Source organism: Lepidochelys olivacea (assembly GCF_965140295.1).
Source record: "Lepidochelys olivacea isolate rLepOli2 genome assembly, chromosome: 1".
Lineage (NCBI taxonomy): Eukaryota > Metazoa > Chordata > Testudines > Cheloniidae > Lepidochelys > Lepidochelys olivacea.
In genome coordinates, this window is record NC_140411.1 from 278,721,542 (window position 1) to 278,745,935 (window position 24,394).

General features: G+C 40.2%; 1 protein-coding gene across 2 annotated transcripts in view; it reads right to left on the bottom strand.

The window, feature by feature from the left end:
• TMTC2 (transmembrane O-mannosyltransferase targeting cadherins 2) overlaps positions 1-24,394 on the bottom strand; it is a 378,380-nt gene that overhangs the window by 75,092 nt on the left and 278,894 nt on the right. For both annotated transcript variants that reach the window (XM_084639748.1, XM_084639749.1), the window contains exon 8: positions 14,600-14,721. In XM_084639748.1, coding sequence (XP_084495874.1) covers positions 14,600-14,721 — 122 coding nt within the window. The remainder of the gene's footprint in view (positions 1-14,599; positions 14,722-24,394) is intronic.

Genomic DNA, 24,394 nt, shown 5'->3' on the forward strand with positions numbered 1-24,394 from the left:
CGCAGCCCCCATTGGCCTGGAGCAGCAAACTGCGGCCAGTGGGAGCCGTGATTGGCCGAACCTGCGGAAGCGTCAGGTCCTGGCGGGCCGCGTGCCAAAGGTTGCCGATCCCTGATCTAATTCTTGTAAACTTTTTACTCTGAAAGGTCTGATACTAAGCAGTCCTCTGGATAAAAACCCATATTGAGGAGGTGAAGGGGATGTAAGTACCTACCTGGACTGATTCCACTCTACCTAGCCGTCCTGGGCCCAGAGGAGTTTTGTGCCCCTGCCAATTACTGGGAGGCATACCCCTGCTTGTCTCCCCTTGTGCATGTCTCCCTTCAAAGTGTTCTGTTCAGTGCCATATCATCTAGTCCAGTCCCCTGCACTCATGGCAGGACTAAGTATTATCTAGACCATTCCTGAAAGGTGTTTGTCTAATCTGCTCTTAAAAATCTACAATGATGAAGATTCTACAACCTCCCTAGGCAATTTATTCCAGTGCTTAACCACCCTGACAGTTAGGAAGTTTTTCCTAATGTCCAACCTAAACCACCCTTGCTGCAATTTAAGCCCATTGGTTTTTGCCCTATACTCAGAGGTTAAGGAGAACAATTTTTCTCCCTCTTCCTTGTAACAACCTTTTATGTACTTGAAAACTATTATGTCCCCTCTCAGTCTTCTCTTCTCCAGACTAAATAAATCCTGGTTTTTTTTCAATCCTCCCTCTTAGGTCATATTTTCTACACTTTCTATCATTTTTGTTGCCTCTTCTCTGGACTTTCTCCAGTTTGTCCACATATTTCCTGAAATGTGGTGCCCAGAACTAGACATAATTCTCCAGTTGAGGCCTAATCAGCGCGGAAGAATTACTTCTTGTGTCTTGCTTACAACACTCCTGCTAATACACTGCAGAATGATTGCTATTTTTGCAAAAGTGTTACACTGATGACTCATATTTATCTTGTGATCCACTATGATCCCCAGATCCCTTCCTGCTGTACTCCTTCCTAGGCAGTCATTTCCCATTTTGTATGTGTAACTGATTGTTCCTTCCTAAGTGGAGTACTTCACATTTGTCCTTATTGAATTTCATCCTATTTTCTTCAGACAATTTCTCCAGTTTATCCAGATCATTTTGAATTTTAATCCTATCCTCCAAAACACTTGCCACCCCTCCCAGCTTGGTATCATCCACAAACTATACTCTCTATACCATTATCTAAATCATTGATGAAGATATTGAACAGAACCAGATCCAGAACTCATCCAAGCAGGACCCCAGTCGATATGCCCTTCCAGCTTGACTGATAAGTACTCTCTGTAAATGGTTTTCCAACCACTTGTGTACCCACCTTATAGTAGCTCCATCTAGATTGTATTTCCCCAGTTTGTTTATGAGAAGGTCATGCAACACAATATCGAAAGTGAAGATATGCCATATCTACCACTTCCCCCGCTCCACAAGGCTTGTTACATGCGAACATGTCCTCTTTTATGACATCCCACCACTTGTTCTTGGGTCTGCCTATGTTTTTTCATTCAATCTTGAAATCTGTTCAACTCTTGTAACCTACATAGTTGTCAGGACTGTGCTTTACATGATCAGATCATTCAGTCTGCACTCCCTCTATTCTTCGTTTGTGGGTGTTACTTTGAACATGTCTCGAATATACACATTCCTCATACGGTCTTTCTTTCACCACTCATCCATCTCAACATTTGGATTTCTATGGAACAGATCATTTGCTCACGTTATATGAAATCAGTACAAATAAAAAATAGTGCTGTACATGAAAGAAAGTGTGGAATACCAATTGAACTGTTTTAGTTTTTTGCTTTTCCTTAGGGTCCAAGAGGAATTTACCAAACAGGAATAACAAACTTTTATTAAGACACAAAAGGGCTGTAAAAAAGTATTAGACAAATTTTAAAGAAAATAATTTCTTCACACACTTGGAGATATATTTACTGTATGGAAAATATTGAGTATTTACCTCTATCATTATTCTATAGACTATTATTATATCCTGACCACATAATGAAAGCAGAATTGATGCATGTGAAATTAATTCCCATATTAGGCACTTTCCTTTCCATCCAGTCCTAAGGCACTTTTTATCAGTTTTGATGAAGCAGAGTATTAATGTCTACCTGTGTTCCATGACAGTAAATTCACCGTCTTCACATATTGTTTTAATTGAATTCTATAAATTCTTACTGAAGAAAATTTGGCCTATATCCTGCATTCTTCTGTGTTTACAGTCAAATTTACTGTATGTAGACTAGTAACAGGTAACTGGAGGCCTATATTGTACCGTGTAACAAAATAAAGATATTTCTTTCTTTCACGAAAACAGTTAATTGTGCATTTGCCTTCCCTGTTTCCAGTCATGAGCTTTAAATTTGCATGAATGAGAAAGAGCAATTTATGGCTTCCACTATCCTATTCACAGGAGCAAGACACAATGTTATTTACCAACCGGTAATCTGAATACCTTTTAAAATTTATTTTACAATGAGAGAGCCTTTCATTTTACAATTAGTCCCACCGAATTTTGGCATACAGTCAAAAATATGTCCTAATGGAATTGAGAAGTATATTCATGGATATAGTTTTATGACATGTGGCCAACTTCAGGAAATACAACCTTGATAGATGCCAGTTATGGAAATATCTCTAGCTAGGAAATCCTGTCATTTAAGACATAGACATATCTATGTATACTGGATAAACCACACCTAAAGCAACTGGGGGATAATGGCCATAAAGCAATGCAATGTGACTTTTATATTCAGACATATTCAGAGAGAGGCGGGGGGGGGGGGGGGAGGGAATGAGAAACTGTGTAATATATGTTTGGTGTGTAAAAATTGATCCCAAAATTGGAACTCCAGGCCCAAACCACCTCTGAACTTTAGGAAACTTTAGAATTAGATCCAAACTTTCTGACTTGGACCCCTCTCTAATAATAATGGCATGGTCTCAAGCTTGGTTCAATTTGGCTAGATCATAGGTGGACCCCACAGAGGGTTTAATACAATAGAAAATTATGTCATATATATGTGTGTGTGTGTGTATATATATATATATATATATATATATATATATATATATATATATATATTGCACTCTGAAGATAAGCCACTGTTCTCAAATTTAAGACTTGTCAATAAATGCTGGAATGGTGATAATGGCACTTTATTACACAGCAGTCAAAAAGCCAACCAGTTAGTCATTTTTGGATGTCAGTCAATGATGGATTGAATTTAATTGAATATGGACATACCCAGGAATCCTATATCCATAATACTCTGCTATGATGGGAATTAAACTGGAAAATTCAACTTTTATTAAAAAATTCCTCCTATGAACAATTTTACCTTCCAAGATATTTAGCCTCCAAAAATGAAATATCTAACTGGTTCAGCCATCTAACTGAGTTGGCCCATTTAGAAACTGTGTCTTTTCATGCAAGTGAAAAATTTCTAGAGTTTGAGAGCATTTAATAAACAATCCTAGAAATGTTATTCCTACTATAGTTATATTATGCTGTTTTCAGCTAATCACTATGTAAAATACCATAAACTACTCCAGAAAATTACATTAAACTTATATATACATTTGAATGTATTTCAGCATTTCAATTTCAAAACTTTTTTTAAAGAACAGTAACTCAGGGACTAATCTTCACTATTCCTGTTTGGTACCAATATGCAAATATTACCCTTGTTTTTTTACACAGAGGAAAAAGGAGATGGGCAAAGCACAATACCTCTTACAGCCAGAAAGAACATCATTGCCAGAGCTGCAAAACAGAACTTTAGAGATCCTGGCTCTTACTCCTCTTTTCAGATCATTGGAACATGCTTGACTGATAAAATCATTAATAGTAATGGATCAAACTCAGTTGATCCGTGTAGCGGGGTGGTCACCTGCTCCTGCCCTGAAGGGCTTAAGACAGCCCAGGAGAGGGCTATGGCTGGGAGCAAGCAGTACCCCGGCTGATTGGGGGAAGCAGGCTCAGCTGTGGCCACGCCCCAATCAGGGCTCAGCTGGCCCTTGTAAGAGGGCAGTAGGCCAGGAGCAGAGAGTCTCCTCTAATTGTGGAGGGAAATGGGCCTGGCTGCTGGGGAGCATACCAGGGTACCTGAGGTGAAGCAGGGCTGGGGAAGGCCAGAGGAGCTGAGAGGCTCCAGACTGGAGAAGCCCCAGGCTGCAGGCCTGGCAGATGGCCTAATATAGGGTACTAGGGTTGCAACAGGACAGCCCACAGTAGGCAGAGGCAGCAGGTCCAAACACCCCTTGCCTGTGATGATTGGCTTCTACGCTGCAGTCCGTCCCAGTGTGTGGGGGCTCTATGGTGACTGGTAGTAGCCAAAGACTGAGGTGAGGTGGGGTGGGGATAGTGGGTAGGGGTTCCCTGGGAGAGGGAGACCCAGATCTGTGGGGGGTACTGCCAAGGGGCAGCACCCCAGGGAAAGGGGGCACCGGGGTCCGGGAGGGACATGGGGGCCAGCAGCAAGTGGGACACTGGCCTGCACAAGGTTCTCCGGAGGCTGGAAGAGCTAATTCTCTGGGAGACCAGCAGGAGGCACTGCAGGGGTGAGTCCTGCCCCACGACAATCCGTTAAGTTTTCTTTCCTTTTGTCCCATCCTCTCCTTTTCTCCCTTCCTCATACTTCCATGCTCATATCTGTTTAATTTTATTTTGTTCTGTCATTCAGGGTATGCACTAATTATTCATTAATATTGCTTATATATAATAAGGGAGGGGACTTTAGCAACAACAGATTCTTGGAGCATGTCTACATTTACTGTGGATTGACGCTGCAACAATCGAACCACTGGGGGTTGATTTAGTGGGATTAGTGAAGACCCACTAAATCAACTGCAAATCGCTCTCCCATTGACTCTGGTATTCTACTGGAACAGGAAGCTTAAGGTAAGTCAACTGGAGAGCTTCTCCTGTCGACCCAGTGTGGTGTAGACACCACAATAAGTCGACCTAAGCTATGTCAACTCCAGTTACGTTATTCACTTAGCGTAACTGAGGTCGACTTAACCCCGTAGTGTAGACCTGTCCTTAGTCAGATCCTTTGTTGCTGTTGGATACCCAATAGGCTTTTTATATCCAATTTGACTAATAGTGCGCATTGACAATTTGAACTCCAATTTTCTTACTGGTCAGTTGTGCAACACTGGCAGCAAACACTCTAGGGAAGATTTTGGCCACCTACTGGGGATATGTTTAAAATTTGAGGGATCAGGTTTAACTTTAAGTTTTACTCTAAGACAGGATAGAGGCTTATAAATAATTTTATTTCTTGGAGTTTAATTTAAGAGTCCTTAACTATTATATGTGTGTGATTTATTTAATCATATTAAACAATCTGGATTACATGGAATCACCTAGTATGATTGTTACTGAATTTACTATGGCTGAGAACTGAAATACAGAAACTTTATGAAGCAAATTATTTCCCCCCCAATATTTAAGGGTCAATTTTGAAGCTGGTAAAAATAAGAGATTAATAGCACTATGTGGAGCCATGTAAAAGGCAAATCAATACTGCATGTTTTTCCAAAGAGATTCACCAGAACATTTTTCAGAGTAACAGCCGTGTTAGTCTGTCTTTGCAAAAAGAAAAGGAGTACAGCTCACGAAAGCTCTTGCTCAAATAAATTGGTTAGCCTCTAAGGTGCCACAAGTACTCCTTTTCTTTTTTCACCAGAACATATAATTCCTAAACTACTACTTCCTAATTTTGTATTATTGGGCCGTTTCTTAAGCAAACTAACCACTATTTGCATTATTACAAACTATAGGCATTGTGATGTGAGCAGAAATCCACTTGGGATATATAAAATTGAAACCTTCAAACTGGTTCCATCTATGACCCCGAAGTAAAGTTTCTAGAAAGAGACTAGTACATCCAACATCCTTGCCTATCCAGTATAAGCAGATGCCAATTGACAGCCTTCAGTAGGCAAAAGGTTTTAGGCTGAATGCCTACTGAACTTAGACTAATGCAAAAATGGCCTTGCTTATGTATGACGTTTCCTTAGCATGTGTGCTGACACTTTCTCCCTTTGAAAACTTTGCTCACACAATGCAAAGAAAATCACAGTACATGCTCAAGGCTGCACCTGGGCCTGTCATTTTTGACAAAGAGACGCCATTACATTTTATAAATGGAGTTCTGCAATGCATACAAATTATGTTTTTTCTTGTGAAGAAGAAATAAATTACCTAAGTAAGGCAAAAGCTCAGGTGCTTTGGCTGTAACCCCCATGTCTTCCCAGTTGACTGATTAGGTCAGATAGGATGTTGCTTTCACCAGTATGTTTCTCAAACAATTTATTTAACTTAGCACGCAAGATCTTAAGAGAGCTTAAAAAATGCATAACATTCAGGTATTGCTGACCCAAATGGCTAAATTTGGTTTTTGAGAAATGATAAATAAAATAAAATGAAGAACTTAAACACCAGCCAACAGGCTGCTTTCTAGCTATCCTACTAGCTGAGCTACTAATCATGCTTTTTAACTGCTACATTTAGCTGTTCTTATATAAATTCTGCAAAAATGTACCTGAGTGAGCATAATTTTTAGATATGAACACACAGCATTATCTGATGTATGAGTCGCAAAATACTTGTGACCGTTGATTCTAGGTAAGAAGATCCAAATTCATTATGCTATTCCTTTGGAGAACAATATTCAAGCATTTCAAGTTTTGTCAGTTTTTCTGCATGATCTGTTTCCTCTTGGCATTTCCCATATCCCAGAAAAGGTATAAAGACGTTACAAATATTTACACAACAGAACAGCACAGGGAGTGTATAATTTTAGTGTAGGATTTTCCGAAGAGCTCAGTGTTGGCCTACCTCTTCTCCCAATTAAGCCAATGAGAGCTTTATCATCTACTTCAAAGGGAGCAGAATTGAGTGCTTTGTGCTAACACCCATCGTTTCATGTTCTCTGTGTATATAAAATCTCCCCACTGTATTTTCCACTGCATGCATCCAATGAAGTGAGCTGTAGCCCACTTATGCTCAAATAAATTTGTTAGTCTCTAAGGTGCCACAAGGACTCCTGTTCTTTTTGTGGTACACAGGTTTTGTGCCGAGTGAATTTCAACTTAGAACATAACTACTGAGTGAATATAATGGCATCCAAAAAACACATGGGATTGTATCTATATATTCAGTGAATGACCACATGTTGTTAAAGATTTAACAACCAGCTATAAAAACAAATGAGGGATCTGAGTCTTAAGCTTCTTTACACTACTCTGTCAGTGTAAAGGGGCCTCAGAGTGGAAGGAAACTGTATTTAAACCCTCGAATACAAATTTCTCCCACTTTAAGGTATCTTTGCACTCAGAGAGAATGAAGTTGCTGTAGTACAAATGAAAATTAGACCTCAGGTGTGTTGTCACATGTGAACAAATAAATAGACTTACATGAAATGTATTGAAAAGATCAATAAGTAACGTGTTTGAGGTCTACACAGCGTAACTTTAAATGTCCTGCTTTTATTACAACACAGACAATGTCTTCTGAGTTCCATGGACATAGCCTTATGGATACTCTGACAATAAGCTTTACTAAGAGTCATTTTGCCAAGGAACCCACATTTAACACTTCTATGAATGTAAGACAATTGTCTGTTTCATTAATAGTAGTTTTTTTTAAAAAAAAAGGTTTAAGCCATATCACTTTATTGCATGCACGGACACATACATGCACTATTTGGATAGGCTTAGAAAAGAATTATTATTTCAAGGATGTCTAAGGCCCAGTCAGAGATTAGGGCTCATTGTACTAAACATTATAAACACTCACAACACACACGCACTCGTACACAAAAATTATTATTCCTATATCAAAGAGTTCTCAAACAAAAACACAATCTGAACTTCTTCTAAAGCAACAGTAATATCAAAATACTAGTGTCTAACACTTATTAAAATGTACAAAGGTTTGCAACAATATTCATTTTTGGAGATCTGTGTAAATAATTAGATTTTATGTTGTACTTCAACCTTAAGCTGGCATTTTCTGCTCTTTTGCAGAAACAGGTGGAAGTCTATAAATGGAATAGGTTAGCACCTGCCAAATAACCTCATACTAAGCATATATAAAACTAAGCAAATTAGCACAAGAAAAATTATAGAGCTTAGATTAGACTGTCTGCTTTCCATTGTTCATTTTATTACTTGTAAAATGCAGGTTTAAAGTCACGCTATGCAAATAGCTCTTTGAAACAGGAGTAATATTAGCTACATGCCGATCTGAAGCTGCAAAAATCAACTTCAAATTAAATGAATATCATTCATTCACCATACAGTTATCATAAGTTTTACAGAACAGGATGAATTCTTATTTACCTTTTTTACAGTTGTAAAAACAGGGCATACCATCCTGTGTTTCAGCAGGACAAACCACTCAAAAAGGAATAAATTCTGTTTAAAAATCTCTTTTCAGCAAGATCTGATGTCAGCTTTTAATTTCTACTGCACTTGAGATTTGAGTTTGATTCATAACACTGTATCCTACATTGTTGAAGGCAACTTTGATAATTAGAAACTTGTTCCAGTGTGTGGACCGAGAAAAGGAACAAGACATGTGGAGGTCATTGTCCTAAGCAGTCAAGAAGAGAAAGGAGGTTATTAACTTTTCACTGATAAACAGGTATATTGGATATAGAAATAAAGCAGCTTTATTTTAAGGTGTCTTATAGGACTAATTATTGAAGCAATAAAAAGTATCAGGAAATCATAAAAGAAATCACGGATTAAGAACATGCTCTCTGCATTCATATTTAATACTTGTGTTTGATATGTTAGAGCCAAGTCCAGACAATATAAATGCATTTAGTAACTCAGCACACTACTTGGTTTATACTCCTACGTTTATAAAACTATAAATTGCTCCTACTGCAAATTGAGAAATCACAGCCTACAGCAATTAGCAGCAATTTGGCAAGTCTTAACAGATTGGGCATAGGTTATGTCCTCCGCACAATCATAACAGTTGTTCACAAGAGGCAGATGAATCCAGAAGGTTCAAGAAGCTGGTTCAATAGCCAGGATTGGCACTGGGGGAATAAATGAACCAAGTCTCACTGCTATTAGTAAGTGTTAATACTGGCAACAGACTTAAGGAGGCAGAAAAGGTTAAAATTGGGCTATTTAAGTCAAGAAATAAAACACTATTGAATTTGTGAACTTTACAGTTTTGATTTTACAACTAGGTTTATGTTGTACAATTGCCTTTGGCCGAGATCTAGAAGCTTGGCTGAGCATATTTTTTTTTTTTTAACTCCCTGGTCAAAGAAAGTTTTCTAGCTCAGTTATCATTTTCATTCTTCATCTCCTCCCACTCACTGCCCCATCTTTTCCTTGGAAAATAAGCTAACGGCCAAGTAGAACTTTTAATAGAAGCTTGTTTCAACATTCGTTTTACTGTCACTCAAAAAAAAAAATTGCAAAAAGTTTGACTTTAAACAAACTACGACTGGTGTGACATAAAAGGAGAGAGACCCCAAAATGTCTCTCATTAACATTTGAGAGAATCACCCAAGGCACTATTATAACTTCCTGCCTTTTTTCGGTCATCTGTGCAGTGTCCATTTCTATGCAATAGACTTAAATAGCAAAGTTCAAATTAAGAGTGAATTACAACGTGACTCTAAACCTGGCTTGGAGGGACCATCTCTAGAGATGAGAGATTATTCTTGTTTCCATCTCCATTCAACCCCAGTGGACTCTGTAGAGACTTAGATCAAGCTTGCCAGTTAGTGCCAGTCATGAAAGAAGCCTTTGTGATGAGGATACCTCTGCTTGAAACTCCTTTCACAGACGCCATGGAACAACCATTGTGCTGTAAAACTGACCAAAGCTGAACCATCAACCTGGAGGTCAAAGGTTTCATATCACACTGCCAAATTCCTGCTCCATTCAGCTCTCCTGAAATAACTGACTGTAGAAAATCCAATAAAATGTATTCTGCTCCTTTCCCATTTATAGGTCATAAATCATTCTCAATATTGAAATGTCAGTAACCAAACTTAAATAATTAAAAACAACAACAAAGCACAGCCACATATATGCATTTCACATCTACTACCCCATCATCATCTAAATAGTGTTGTCTTCTGAAGCACTATGTTAATTACATTCTGGAAGGGTAAAAAACAAAAAAATGCTCCTTTTGTGTCTTCTGTCTTATTTTTCTGTTAATGCACATTGCTGTCATATGTACAGCAATGAATATGTACAGAGAAGACATGGCAGTAAGAAAAGTAAAGATAATTTTAGGACAATATTAATCATTTTTGATGAAAATAGACAAACAGGGAAGAGTGCGTGTGTGGGAAGAGAAGGGGTTTTGCATTTCACTGGCCTATAGTTTAACACAGGGGTGGGCAAACTAGGACCAGCAGGCCAGATCTGGTCCATGAACCGTTTTAATCCGGGGCACAAGGTCGGGGGCTGCACCATGTGGCTCCCGGAAGCCACAGCATGGCTCTGCTCCAGCTCCTACAAGCTCCAATGGGAGCTGCAGGGGCAGTGCCTGAGGATGGGACAGCGTGCAGATCTGCCTCGCCGTGCCTCCACATAGGAGCCTGGGAAGGGACATGCCACTGCTTCTGGGAGCTGCTTGAGGTAAGTGCCTCTCGGAGCCTGCACCCCCTGAGTCTCTCCCCTCGCCCCAACCCCTTGTTCCAGCCCTGATCCTCGTGCCCTCCCTCCCGCTCTCCAAACACCAAGATCCCAGCCCAGAGCACCCTCCTGCACCCCAAACTTCTCATCCCCAGCACCACCCCAGAGCCCACACCCCCAGCCGGAACCTGCACCCCTGTCCCAGCCCTGATCCCCCTCCTGCCCTCCAAACCCCTCAGTCCCAGCCCAGAACACCCTCTTACACCCCAAACTCCTGCACCCCAAGCCCAATTTTGTGAGCATTCACGGCCCGCCATACAATTTCTATTCCCCGATGTGGCCCTCGGGCCAAAAAGTTTCCCCACCGCCTGGTTTAACATCATGATGTGGTGTCTGATACTCAGAGTTGTATAGAGATACTTTTCTTTTCTGTAATGATATATATTCTTCCTGAGTCTGAAGGCACTGTCTGCTTCATATGTATCTTGTATTTAAATTCCTTCAAGAAATGTAAACGGTTAAACTATAATATAAATTTATGTGGACATTTTCATCCTTTTTCCATTCTCCCTCCAAATTATCAATTTAGAAACCCAAAATTATATAATAAAATTATTTCAGAACTAAAAGGACAAATCTAAAATTTCCCATGGCCAGTTCTCATAATTTGGAAATAATAAAGATGTTAAATAAAAAAAGCTGTAGGATTTTTTTCCATGGAAATCACAAGACATCCCATAACAAATCTTATATTCTATCTAATCATAAACTCAAAATATATGTAAAATTAAATACAGGAGGAGAGGTGTAGGGTGGAAAAAATAGAGATCTGAATTCTAACTGAGAAAACCCTTCCTTCCCCTTCCATATGTTCTAGTAAAATAGAACTTCTGTGTCTCATAAAAATATTTCTTCAGGAAAAAAAAAGAGAGAATGACGAGGGGAAAGAAAAACAAACAAAAAAAACCCTCATGCAAGCTTTCAAATATACTCCTCAGGTGCAAAAAATGAAGTGGTCCAGAAGAAGAAGGTGAACTGGGAAATCCTATTATGTACTCCACTTGGAGTTTAATATTAAATAGATATATCCCATAAGTGTAAGTGTATGTCAGTATGTGAGAAATTTTAACTGGAATTGGGAATTAGAGTGGAAAATTATAATTCCACAGGTTGAAACTGACAGACAGCGGGATAATGATCAGAGCTCAACTCTTATTCCATTGCAAACTGAAAGCTCCAATCTGTACTGGCTTTATTAAACCTTTTAATTGACAGCTTTTAGTAACATTTAAAAATAGATATTGAATTCACTTTAATTGTTGTTGTCACATCCTTCTGTTCTAATCTTTTCTCATTGCTATTTCAAGTATTTTAAGCAAAAATAAACAGAGGGTGGAGGATATGGTTAAAGTATTTCTTCATTTCTTTCCTGTTACACTGTATACAAAAGTCCTTTGTCTGAAGACTTTGTAGAAGAGAGGCCAGAGTGAAGCGGAGACAAAGGAAGATGAGGGTGTTCAGAGGGAAGCCAAAGGATTGAGGAGCAGAACAAGGCAGAGCAACATACAGTATTGTCGTCACTGCCAAAAATGCCACCATCCTCATCAATGGATGGGGGAAATTGATGGGGCCAGCTGTGAAAGAGGGACAGTCCCAGTGGCAAGGGAGGGAGACTCTCACCAAGGGAGAATAGGTAGCTCCTCCCCCTGGGAGTCTCTGGCACCCACTGGCCAGCTGGGAGAGAGGGGTGCTGATTTGCCAGCACTCCCCAGTTCTCAGGATTTAGCCCAGTGCAGGGGCCAGGTGGAGTCTCTTTCAGCTCCATTCCAGCAAGGAAGGTATATATTTGTCAGATAGAAATGCTGATATATGATATACAGGATATGAGGCAATGGATTGGGCAGGAATTGTGATACCATGCAGTGTGGTTGGGTGGGGAGAGCAATCAAGCTAGTTGCTGATGCTCCCTGTGTCCAGTTTTCATTGAACGGTCCCCAAAGGTAAGAGACCTGGGATTTTGGTGATGGACCTTAGGCTCAAGTGTTATGGTGAAACCTCGTGGCCCTCGCAGGCAGAGGTCAGACTTTGTGGTCCTCATGTCTCCACACAGCTTCACCCTATGTCTCCCCTCACGGGGGAATGATGCTAAGACTCAGAGAGAATTGAGTTCTGGGGTAAGCTGAGGAACTCCTACCCCATGTTATGGGTTATATGATAATGAGTCCTATAACTTCCTCACTGGAAGCAATTCAATGCCTGATACAGGAGAGTGTGGGTAGTAGTCCTCCCTTCTGTTAAAATTTAATAACATCGCTTAATTCCATGCATATGTCTGTTCTCATTTTGCTGCTGTGTCGACATCAATAGGTGTGTTGTTAATTCAGGTTAGCTAAACCATGATAGCTACCTCAGGTTAAAATAGCAGTGAAGACATGGCAACTCAGCTTTTAACTTGAGTTAGCAGCTGCAGTTAAAGCCTAGAGGGGAGTCTGGGGTTGAAAGCAAGATGCTAACCCAAGCTAAAAGCCAAGTTGCCACGTCTTCACTGCTATTTAACCAGAGTTAAGAACACACTGTTTGGTGGTGTGTGTGTGTTTCCATGGAGACATACCCACATGACAACTAGGGAAACAAAGGAGGTATGCCAATGGAAGTGAAAGGCTCCAAGATAAAGAAGAGTATGGGAGAGAAGAAGAAGAAGATTGTGAATGGAAAATAGAGAGGAGGTGATCAGCACAGCAGAAAGAAATGGGAAGAAAATGGTAGCTGCAAAATTGGGAGGAAGTATTAGTGACTAAGAAAAGAGGGAATCCATTTTAACACTTCAAAACGTCGGGGGAACAGTTAGCTGCACACTACTAGTGCAATGGGACATCCAAATAGAGACTGTAATTCCCTTCTCTGCGGTGACTATCTTTGGGTACATCATGAGCTCAACGGTTTTCAGATCTGAAAGTGAATTTGAGGAGGCAACATGAGCATGTTGGAAAAAGTCTAGCAAAATTATGGTATGGCCAGTCCTGTACTAAGAATCTGAGAAGGACTATGTAAGGCCTTTCCTTTGAAAGATGAAGCCAATAAAATCATCATGGAAAAGCTATCATTAAAAGATGGAAGTGTGCAGGCTGAGTACAAGACAAGTAATTGGGTGTTCTGGGTTACATTCGCAGTTCTGCTACTGACATGCTGTATGACTCAGCAAGATGCTTCACCACTGAGGAATGCCTCAGTTTCCCTTGTAAAATGAAGATGTTTTAATATATCACATTATTGCATGGCCCAACTGCTGTCTGTAAATGCTTTAGGATCCTAGATGAAAGGCGGTATGCAAACAAAGATATTTTAATATTAAAATAAGGACATTCACCACCTAAATCAACTGTAATAAAGTAACTTAGGGCTTTGACTTCACGGAACAGCACTGTGATACTATTTGAAACAGCACTACATTAGCTCGCACCAGGGAACTTTTAATGCACCCCAGCAGGGTTTATACAGACCAATTAATGCACAAGTTAGTACAATACAGACCAACTAATGTAGAACACGCTAATGCATTATAAAGATCACACTCCCGTACAGTGCATTATCCCACTTTGTAGACAAATCCTTAATCTTAACGCATGTGTCTTTCAGATGGATACATTATTCTTTATTTCCTGTTATAAACTTGTATATGTCTACTGTGAGCTATAATACAGCTGCTATGTTCCTCCTCAGAGGTGGCTGCATTTTGTTAATGGGCAAGAAGTTACAAAGATATATAGGTTATGTTTTACAGTATATTTAGTTCCTGAGTTGGAAGATACTATTGAAATACAAAGTATTTATTAATAGCATCATAATCAATTTCCAGACAGAGAATGCCACAAGGCAGCTTATTCCTCTACCTCACTTCTTTTGAGAGCTCTAGTATTTACTCTCAGAAATGACTGATTAACTCACCGTTAGAGCCAGAAGTTTTCCGTATGTGAGATGTGCTGGGATGTGGTCAGTCTTGGATCGCAAAGACTCCATATACCAGTGTTCTGCTTCAGGCAGCTTGCTCAGTCTCATGTAGGCTTCTCCTATGAAGTAAAATGATGACCAGTCAGAGGACATAGGATTTTAATAGATTTATCATTTGAAAATAAAATAAAAAAATAAAAAAAATTCTGCATTTTGACTGTCAACCTGTTTATGAACAAAGACCTCTCAGACAATACATTGCTTTGAATGCCGGCAAGTTAGAAAACAGACTAACTTTATGGACACCTTAGTGATGAAGGCATGGAGTAATAGTCTTATGAAGGATGAAGGAGCACGAGCAAGATGAAAGTCCAGTTGGAAAGGAATTGAAATTGGGAGTATCAATCAAAATTCCCAAAGTAACCAAATTAACATCATATCTGCTATGCAAAAGCTATTTCTTTTCAATCAATTCACATTACACAACATGGAGTATCAGTGAAAATATAGGATGTATTTGTGTTTAACCATAAATCATAGAGCAGGTCCTCAAAGAATCCATTTTATAAGCACTTGGAGGAGAGAAAGGTGATCAGGAACAGTCAACATGGATTGATTCACCAAGGGCATGTCATGTATGACCAACCTGATTGCCTTCTATGATGAGATAATGGGCTCTGTGGATATGGGGAAAGTGGTGGATGTGATATATCTTGACTTTAGCAAAGCTTTTGATATGGTCTCCCTCAAGTATTCTTTGCCAGCAAGTTAAAAAAGTGTGGATTGGATGAATGGACTACAGGTGGATAGAAAGCTGGCTAGATTGTTGGCCTCAACGGGAAGTGATCAATGGCTTGATGTCTAGTTGGCAGCCGGTATGAAGTGGAGTGCCTCAGGGATCAGTCCTCTGGCTGGTTTTGTTCAACAACTTTATTAATGATCTGGATGATGGGATTAATTGCACCCTCAGCAAGTTTGCAGATGACACTAAACTGGGGGGAGAGGTAGATAGGGTCCAGAGTGACCTAGACAAATTGGAGGATTGGGCCAAAAGAAATCTGAGGTTCAACAAGGACAAGTGCAGAGTCCTGCACTTAGGAAGGAAAAATCCCATGCACTCCTACAGGCTGGGGACCGACTGGCTAAGCAGCAATTCTGCAGAAAAGGACCTGGGGATTACAGTGGACGAGAAGGTGGATATGAGTCAGCAGTGTGCCCTTGTTGCCAAGAAGGCCAATAGCATATTGGGCTGTATTAGTAGGAGCATTGCCAGCAGATCAAGGGAAGTAATTATTCCCCTCTATTCGGCACTGGTGGGGACACACCTGGAGTATTGTGTCCAGTTTTGATCCCCCCCATTAGGGAAGGGATGTGGACAAATTGGACAGAGTACAGCAGAGGGCAACGAAAATGATTAGGGGGCCAGGGCACATGATTTACGAAGAGAGGCTGAGGGAACTGGGGTTATTTAGTCTGCAGAAGAGAAGAGTGAGGTGGGATTTGATAGCCTTCAACTACCTAAAGGGGGGTCCAAAGGGGATGGAGCTAGGCTGTTCTCAGTGGTGGGAGATGACAGAACAATGAGCAATGGTCTCAAGTTGCAGTGGGGGAGGTCTAGGTTGGATATTAGGAAACACTATTTCACTAGGAGGGTGGTGAAGCATTGGAATGGGTTACCGAGGGAGGTGGTGGAATCTCTATCCTTAGAGGTTTTTCAGGCCCAGCTTGACAAAGCCTTGGCTGGGATGATTTAATTGGTGTTGGTCCTGCTTTGAGCAGGGGATTGGACTAGATGACCTCCTGAGGTTTCTTCCAACCCTAATATTCTATGATAACATATCAAGATCATAGATGCGGGTGTAAAAAAAAAAACGAGGTAGGTTAAGAGAAGTCCCCAAAGAAGGTTAGAATAATGAGGGAGGACACAGAAAAAACAAGACATGGTGCAGTTGGTGAAGTCTGGTGCCCTGCAATCTCTGTATAACATCACTAGTGCTTTAATCTAATTTATACTTTGTAAGGATTATGGAAGCCAATACGTGAGAAATCATCAAAATCTGACAAACTTCTCCAAGTAAAATCCTTTGCTCTGAAAGACTCAGACAGCAAATGTACAAGGATAATGGGAGAACGATGGCAATGACAGAAATGCACTTTGGGGCACTTATCTTGACATTTTTGAAAATGCATTTAATGTAGTGTAGAAGAAACAATTTGAAGAGAAAAATCAAACAAAATCTTGCAAAGCTAATCAGAAATAAGCAGGATCGAACAATTAAAAATGAAGTATGGCAGTTCTCAGAATAATAATACACTGCATTTTCATAGCACATTCTGAATGTGCTACAGACACTTTCAGTGAAATCCTGGTCCCACTGAAGTCCATGGCAAAAAGACTAATGACTTCAATTGGGTCAGGATTGCAACTATTAACTAACGGACTTTTTTTTTCCTGTACGTGTAAACTGTGATTTATCTAAAGCCACACGCTAATTCAGCAGAATAAACGGGGTTAGACCTCAGTTCTAAGCCCATGCTCAGTCCATTAACCTATGTTAACTCTCAAATGAATGGCATCCAATTATAATCTATTACATGCAAAACAGAATGATTACAGTTGCAAAGTTAAGCAATCACAAGTTTAAAAATGCCACAATTAAGGTTGCCTCATGAACCTGAATTTGCACCTCCTTGTGCATATGCATTATGCTACAGTCTTTAATGACATAATCACATACTATCTTTTCTACTCCAAACTGTCCCTGTCCGAGACTTGTCTTTTCCCCATCCAAGTCCCATTCTTCTCACCTAGTCAGTCCCAGTCTCCATTCCTCAATTTTCTTATCCCTGTCCCAGTCTCCTTGCTTAGCACAGCCTCGTCTTACTCCTCTAGACTCCCCTGTCCTTGTGGCCCTTTCCCTCAACTCCCAGTCTCTTTGCCCAGCTTTTCCCAGTTCCCTGCCCTTCCTCCCATTCCTTGTCTCTTTCCCCACCGCATCCTACACTCCAGTTGCTCCCACTCCCTGCCCACATTCCCTATCCTCACTAGCTTCCAAACCTTATCTCCATCCTTGGGCTTCTCTTCTAGTTATAGTGTTTCCCCCCACCTCAGCTCCTTGTCCCCATCTCTTAGCTCAGGCAACCCCACTGCTTCCCCCTGCACCACAGTTCCTCTTCTGATATATCTTTCCTCCTCCCTGACTACTTTCGTGCCACTTCACTAGCTCTAAGTCACAGTTTAATTGCCCAGCCAGTCCCAGGCTCCCCCGTCTCCTCTCCCCGCCTTCTCATTTTATCTCAGTTTCCTCCCCAACTACTGGCTCCAAGTCCCCACTGGTCATTTCCCTCCTCAGCGCCGAGTCCCAATCTCCTTGCTCAGCCAGTCCCACTCTCCCTCCCCACCTCAACTCCTAGTCTAGTTTCCCTCTCCCCAGACTTCTTATCCAAATCTACTCTGCCTCTCATCTGCAAGTCTGGTTCTTGTTCTCTCTGCATTCAAATTGGCTGGCTTCCTCCACAGTGCCTGGGCCCAGTAGGGTATTATTGACAGCAGAGGAGAGATCTGCTCCCTATACTCAGTTCAGGCACCCTGACTTATAGACCCATCATGGCCTGCAGCGGCTCAAAGCTACGATTTCAGGAAAAGTCCTGCTTGGTCCCAGGCTGTAGTATGTCCAATGTGGATTGAACCTTCAGGGAATTTAGTTGCTAAAATCTAAGAAGTCTCTATTGAGCATGTGTAAACTGTGATTTTTTTTTCCATAGAATTATAACTTAATCCTATTTGGGCAGGTTTGCACAGGGATGGAAAAAGGCACATCCCTGGCATGAAGGCCACGCCGCTGACCCCCCCACAGTTTTCAAGTCACTGCTTCAAAGCATAAGGTGCTACAGCTACTCAAAGAAAAGACCACCAAAAATTAGCATGAGCACAACAACATATTTGCTCTTGCCTCGTTCTCAGAAATGGCTAAACTCTTATCTTAAAATTCCCCACGCCTCCCCAAAAAAGATCTGAGGCAGGCACCTGGCATGAAAAATTTCAACCTGAATGGTGATAGGCAAAATTATAAGCAACTGAAAATAGGGTCTTACAATTGGAAGTGACAGACAACCTCAATGAATGGTGTTGCCAGACCCATCTATAATAGTCTCATAGATCCCACAATGCACTATGCGCTGTTCAAACTTATGAAGAGACACAATCTTATCAAATATTTCTCAGGATGCATGCTAATATAAGGACCTGGAGAGATAAACAGGTGTGCTTGAAAGGCTGCCAGGCCGATTAAATTCTGGAAGGTTTTAGAAATCAAGTACTTCACAGCAAAAACTATTAAATGACCTTCTCCTGGAGGGTATTGTTGACTGTGCACGCAGAAATTCAACTGTAAATTTACTGACCTAAATGTCAAACTGTCCACACAGAAAGCTCCCCTGAAGACTTTAAAATTGTTCTCCTTTGCTGGCCATATTCAAGCATTTCTACTGAAAGCTTGATTTCTGCCTGAAAAGCCCAGGTTCTAACCATCTGTAATATAGCAGCTTTTGATCATATGACTACAGCTGAAGGTCTATCAGGGTTTCCTCTATAAATCATCATTTTTGGGGGGGGGGAGGATTCAGAGTCCTGCTATTAAAAAATCACTTCAGGTTAAGGATGTGAAGGGGTTTGTCCCAGATTGGGGGTGGGGGTGGGAATATTGCAAAATTCCAGTTCAATCAATCTGGTCATTTTCTTGGTTAAAGTGAAGTAAATCAAATAAAAGCTTCTATGGTTTGAGATGTTTTTCAACCATTCTGTTGGATGAGCTATATAGAGATTGGATTTTGTCATTTAGGATGAGATTTTATATATATCTGCACAGGCACAAAAATTTCAAAATACAATTTGTGATATTTGACAGTTACTACTGTATATTTGCAGAAACTTTTGTAATGTGAATGATCTAACTTTCAGTAAATCCTTATTAGAGCACCCAGTGACATGAGATATGAAAGTAGCTGCAGAATACAAACTGGCTGCTCCATTTACCTTCACACTATCAGCATTTAACACATTCATTTGTAAAGTTCTCATACCGAAAACAGAAATGGTGCTATATAACAAATTCAGTTTGATAATGTATCTCGTCAAACCTATGCAGTTTAATGAATGTATATCCCACTTTGACATACTATATCACAATGGCACAGAAGGAAATCTGTCATATGTCACAATGCTTCAAAGGTACCTCAGACACCATAAGGAAAACAAGTCAATTTACAGGAAACTAGGCCCCAATTCAGCAAAAGCACTTAACCCTGTGCTTAAATGCTTCAGCTGAATAGGAGCCATAATGAGATACCAAAAGGAAAGCGTTTGATGGTTCACAACAAGTACATGATCATCAAATACTTCGCAGGGTTAAACGAGTTCTCAGCAGTAACATTAATTTACAGATTCCTATCTTCAGTATTCTGTGGACTTTAAACCTGAAACTGGTGGAAGCCACATCCAACAGGACATCTAAAACAAAATACACCTCACCAATATAAAGTTCAGTTGGTGTGGGGGAGGAGGTATAGGGGGACCCCACAATACTGGAATAATTTGTTCAACAAATTTAAAATTTGGGGAGGAATTATTCACCTAATATTCTCTTTAGATTACCCAGCTTTAAAGGCAATCCTGCACTGGGAAGGGGATGGGCTAGATGATCTCATTATTACACTGCAGCTGTAATTTACTTAGTATATTTATACATGATGCTATATTTAAAGTGTTTTGTAGATTGTTTCACCACAAACCCCTTTAATTTAATACTTTAGTACAAAGGGAAGCATAATGGATATAATGTATCCTTTAACTAGACCTACGCCAGCAAAAGCCTTGAAACTCAAAGTTAGTTTATTCTGTATTTACTACACACAACAGAGAAGAATCAATTGCAACACTTCCGTTATCTTCGCAAAAGCAGTTTGAGGTGTTTTCTTTTTATAAACACCAAAGCCCACGGGAATCTTACAATATAGGCAGACATTTCAAAACTTCTTAGAAACAGGAAAACAACACTTAAATCATCACAGTGGAAAAGGTGTGAAATAATTCAAGATAAAAACAATGATCATATAAAAAAAACCCAAGAAAATAAGAAGAGTGATTTAGTTATGAAAAAAAAAATTAAAAGATCAGGTGGCTACAATGAGTTATCTTCTCTAGGAGTCAAATTTACCACTTTACCCTTCAAGGGTGTAGGTTGTGATATGGTTTAGCACCCAAGAGGGGAAGAAAGGAGTTATGAATTTCCAACATGTCTCACATACTGAAAAAGAACAAAAAGGGGCCTATTTAGTGTGAACAGGGAGACAAGCAGCGTTATGCAGTTCTAGTTTAGGATCACTACCTGTCTTTACTTCTGGTTTGTTCATAAACAAGAGGGATTTGCATATCTCAAGATTATTTCTACTTCAGGCAGATATTAGAAAATTTCAAACATACCACATATAATGTTGTTATATTTTCAGCACTAAGAAAGCCTGAAATCTGAATAACCCAAGCAAAGGCCATTTCCCTGAGGGGAACACGTTAGATGTATTGATAAGCACAGAATCATAGAATATCAGGGTTGGAAGGGACCTCAGGAGGTCATCTAGTCCAATCCCCTCCTCAAAGCAGGACCAATCCCCAACTAAATCATCCCAGCCAGGGCTTTGTCAAGCCTGACCTTAAAAGCATCTAAGGAAGGAGATTCCACCACCTCCCTAGGTAATGCATTCCAGTGTTTCACCACCCTCCTAGTGAAAAAGTTTTTCCTAATATCTAAACTAAACCTCCCCCACTGCAACTTGAGACCATTACTCCTTGTTCTGTCATCAGCTACCATTGAGAACAGTCTAGATCCATCCTCTTTGGAACCCCCTTTCAGGTAGTTGAAAGCAGCTATCAAATTCCCCCTCATTCTTCTCTTCCGCAGACTAAACAATCCCAGTTCCCGCAGCCTCTCCTCATAAGTCATGTGTCCCAGTCCCCTAATAATTTTTGTTGCCCTTCGCTGGACGTTTTCCAATTTTTCCACATCCTTCTTGTAGTGTGGGGCCCAAAACTGGACACAGTACTCCAGGTGAGGCCTCACCAATGTCGAATAGAGGGGAACGATCACGTCCCTCGATCTGCTGGCAATGCCTCTACTACTACATAGCAGACTACTATGGGGCCGCGAATGTACCAGCATTATGCCTCTACAGCAGGAGTTCCCAAAATTGGTTTGTGCCTTGTTCAGGGTAAGCCCCTGGCATGCCGCGAGACAGTTTGTTTACCTGAGCATCCACAGGTACAGCCGCTCGCAGCCGTTTCTGGCCAATGGGAGGTGCCTGCGCCACTTTCCGCAGCTCCCATTGGCCAGGAACAGCGAACTGCAGCCACTGGGAGCTGTGAGCGGCCGTACCTGTGCACACTCAGGTAAACAAAGCATTTTGCGGCTTGCCAGGGGCTTACCTGAAGATCACTGTATCACTGAAGATACAAAAAGACAAATACAGATACATATTACCTATAGTCAGGAGAGATGCATTGCAATCTGCTTCTTAGTATTACCAGATTGTATTTTTAAAGTGTTTGTAATCTGCCAAAAAAAAATCATTCATGGCAAAACCTTGGTGTATAAAATCTCAGAGTATAGAGTTTCAAAGCATCAAGTTGGCCACTGCACTGAGAAAAATGGAATTCAAAATAGAATAAAATGAGATATTTTATAAAATTATATTGCACTTGGTTAATAAGCATATTTACTACATGTTTTGCATCGACTGTACTGTACCGTTACACCTTCACAGAACGTATTGCAGTGGCTTTTTCTGAGCTACTAGGGTATGCATGCAAATAATAAAGCTGAAAGCACAGTTATAGCTATGCGTAACAGTTATGTTTAATCTATAATGCAGCATGCACGCTATTGTTAGTAAGCATATTCTGCACATAGAGCTTCTCTGGAGCCATTGGTGCATGTGATCTTAATGTATATGAAGTATAATGCACACAGAACAAGCATATTTTATTTCTTTCTTTCATAGAACAATTTCTTTGAAGATTTCTCAGAGCACACAGTATTTTATAAGCTTTTTTGCTGGAGAGGAGTCAATTCCCCATTTATATGGATTTGGTTCTTATAGGCCACTTGTAGCCAATCAAAATGGAGACTCAGATTTTTGGTTTAATTAGAATGAAAATCAACTTTAAAAAGAAATCTTAGAACTGGATGGAGAGGGATGAAAATAAAAAGCAAATGAATTTCAATAGAGAACTGAACAGTCTTTAAAGAAGTATAGTCTGAAAACCTCCAATGAAAGAAGAAGTCATTGACAAACAATGCAGCTGAGATAGATATTTGATTTTTAGTTTCCGACAGATGTATCACCCACAGTGACTACGGAGAGAACAAATGGAACGACTCAGCATTTGTAAATGAAAAGATAATTTGTCTCTCAGTCCTTTCATTTTATGTAGGTGTATAGTAAAAAATGTTAGCCATTGTTGAAGAGGTAAACATTGACATTATGTCAACAGGGCTATCACCAGCAGGAGAGTGAATTTGTGTGGGGGGGTGGAGGGTGAGAAAACCTGGATTTGTGCTGGAAATCACTTTAGATAAGCTATTACCAGCAGGACAGTGGGGTGGGAATAGGTATTGTTTCATATTCTCTGTGTATATATAAAGCCTGCTGCTGTTTCCACGATATGCATCTGAGGAAGTGAGCTGTAGCTCACGAAAGCTTATGCTCTAATAAATTGGTTAGTCTCTAAGGTGCCACAAGTCCTCCTTTTCTTTATGTCAACAGTGTATATCTTTTCAACGTGCAGTTGATAAAAGGACTTACCATTTGGCCCATGCCTAATTGGTATACCAGTAGCCCAGTTTAGATATCTGATTATATTTCTGTCTGAAAACGTAACGGTTATGCTCATTTTTAATCCAGACTCCTAATATGTTAAAATATTGAACTCATAGGCTCCTGGCCTTTCCAGAATACTGTGTATGTAAAAAAAATTAAAGTGTTTTACAGGAGAATAGAGATTGATTGTCCAAAGGAGAAGAAAAATGTGAACAAAAACCCTTGGAACTTGGGAAAAAAATTGGTCTCAAATGTAGTAGCCACAATCCCCTTAGCTATTCACTTCTGTAGTCTTTGTACTCAGTCTGAATAATTAGAATCCTAAAACAAAACAGCCAGTTTCAATCCTCCAAAAGTTTCACATTCAGCTTTGCATGAGCGGATATAAACTACAGTAACCTACTTGGGGGTGAGGTAGGAGAATAGGGGAGGAGAGGAGCACCATCTTTTCTTCCCACTGTAGCCAACTCCATTATTAGCACCTCTGTAATGTACAATCAAGCACTTGCATGAGGAGAAAAAAGGCCTCATGTTCAGCTTAAATACATTTAAAGAAAATACATGTTTTGTAATGTATATTCCAGTAAACAATTTCCAGTAAAACTTCCTTAGAAGCGTGCCCAATGTTTTGACAACTGAATCTGAGATAAGTCCAGGGCATCATGTTTTAATGGGTTATGGTGTGGGACACATATTGCACATCTCAATCATGTTTGGCTCTTAAAAAATAAGTCTAGCACAGCATGAACTGTAAGACTATACAAACAGAAGTGTTCCTTGGAGCCCTAAACAATATTTAAAAGCAATTCAATAAGAAAAGCATTTACTGGTTGTAAGGGGCAAAAGGGGAAGGAGTCTTAACAATATTAACAGGCTTGTACAAATGGCCACATCCACCCAAAAGACTAATCAAATAAAGCG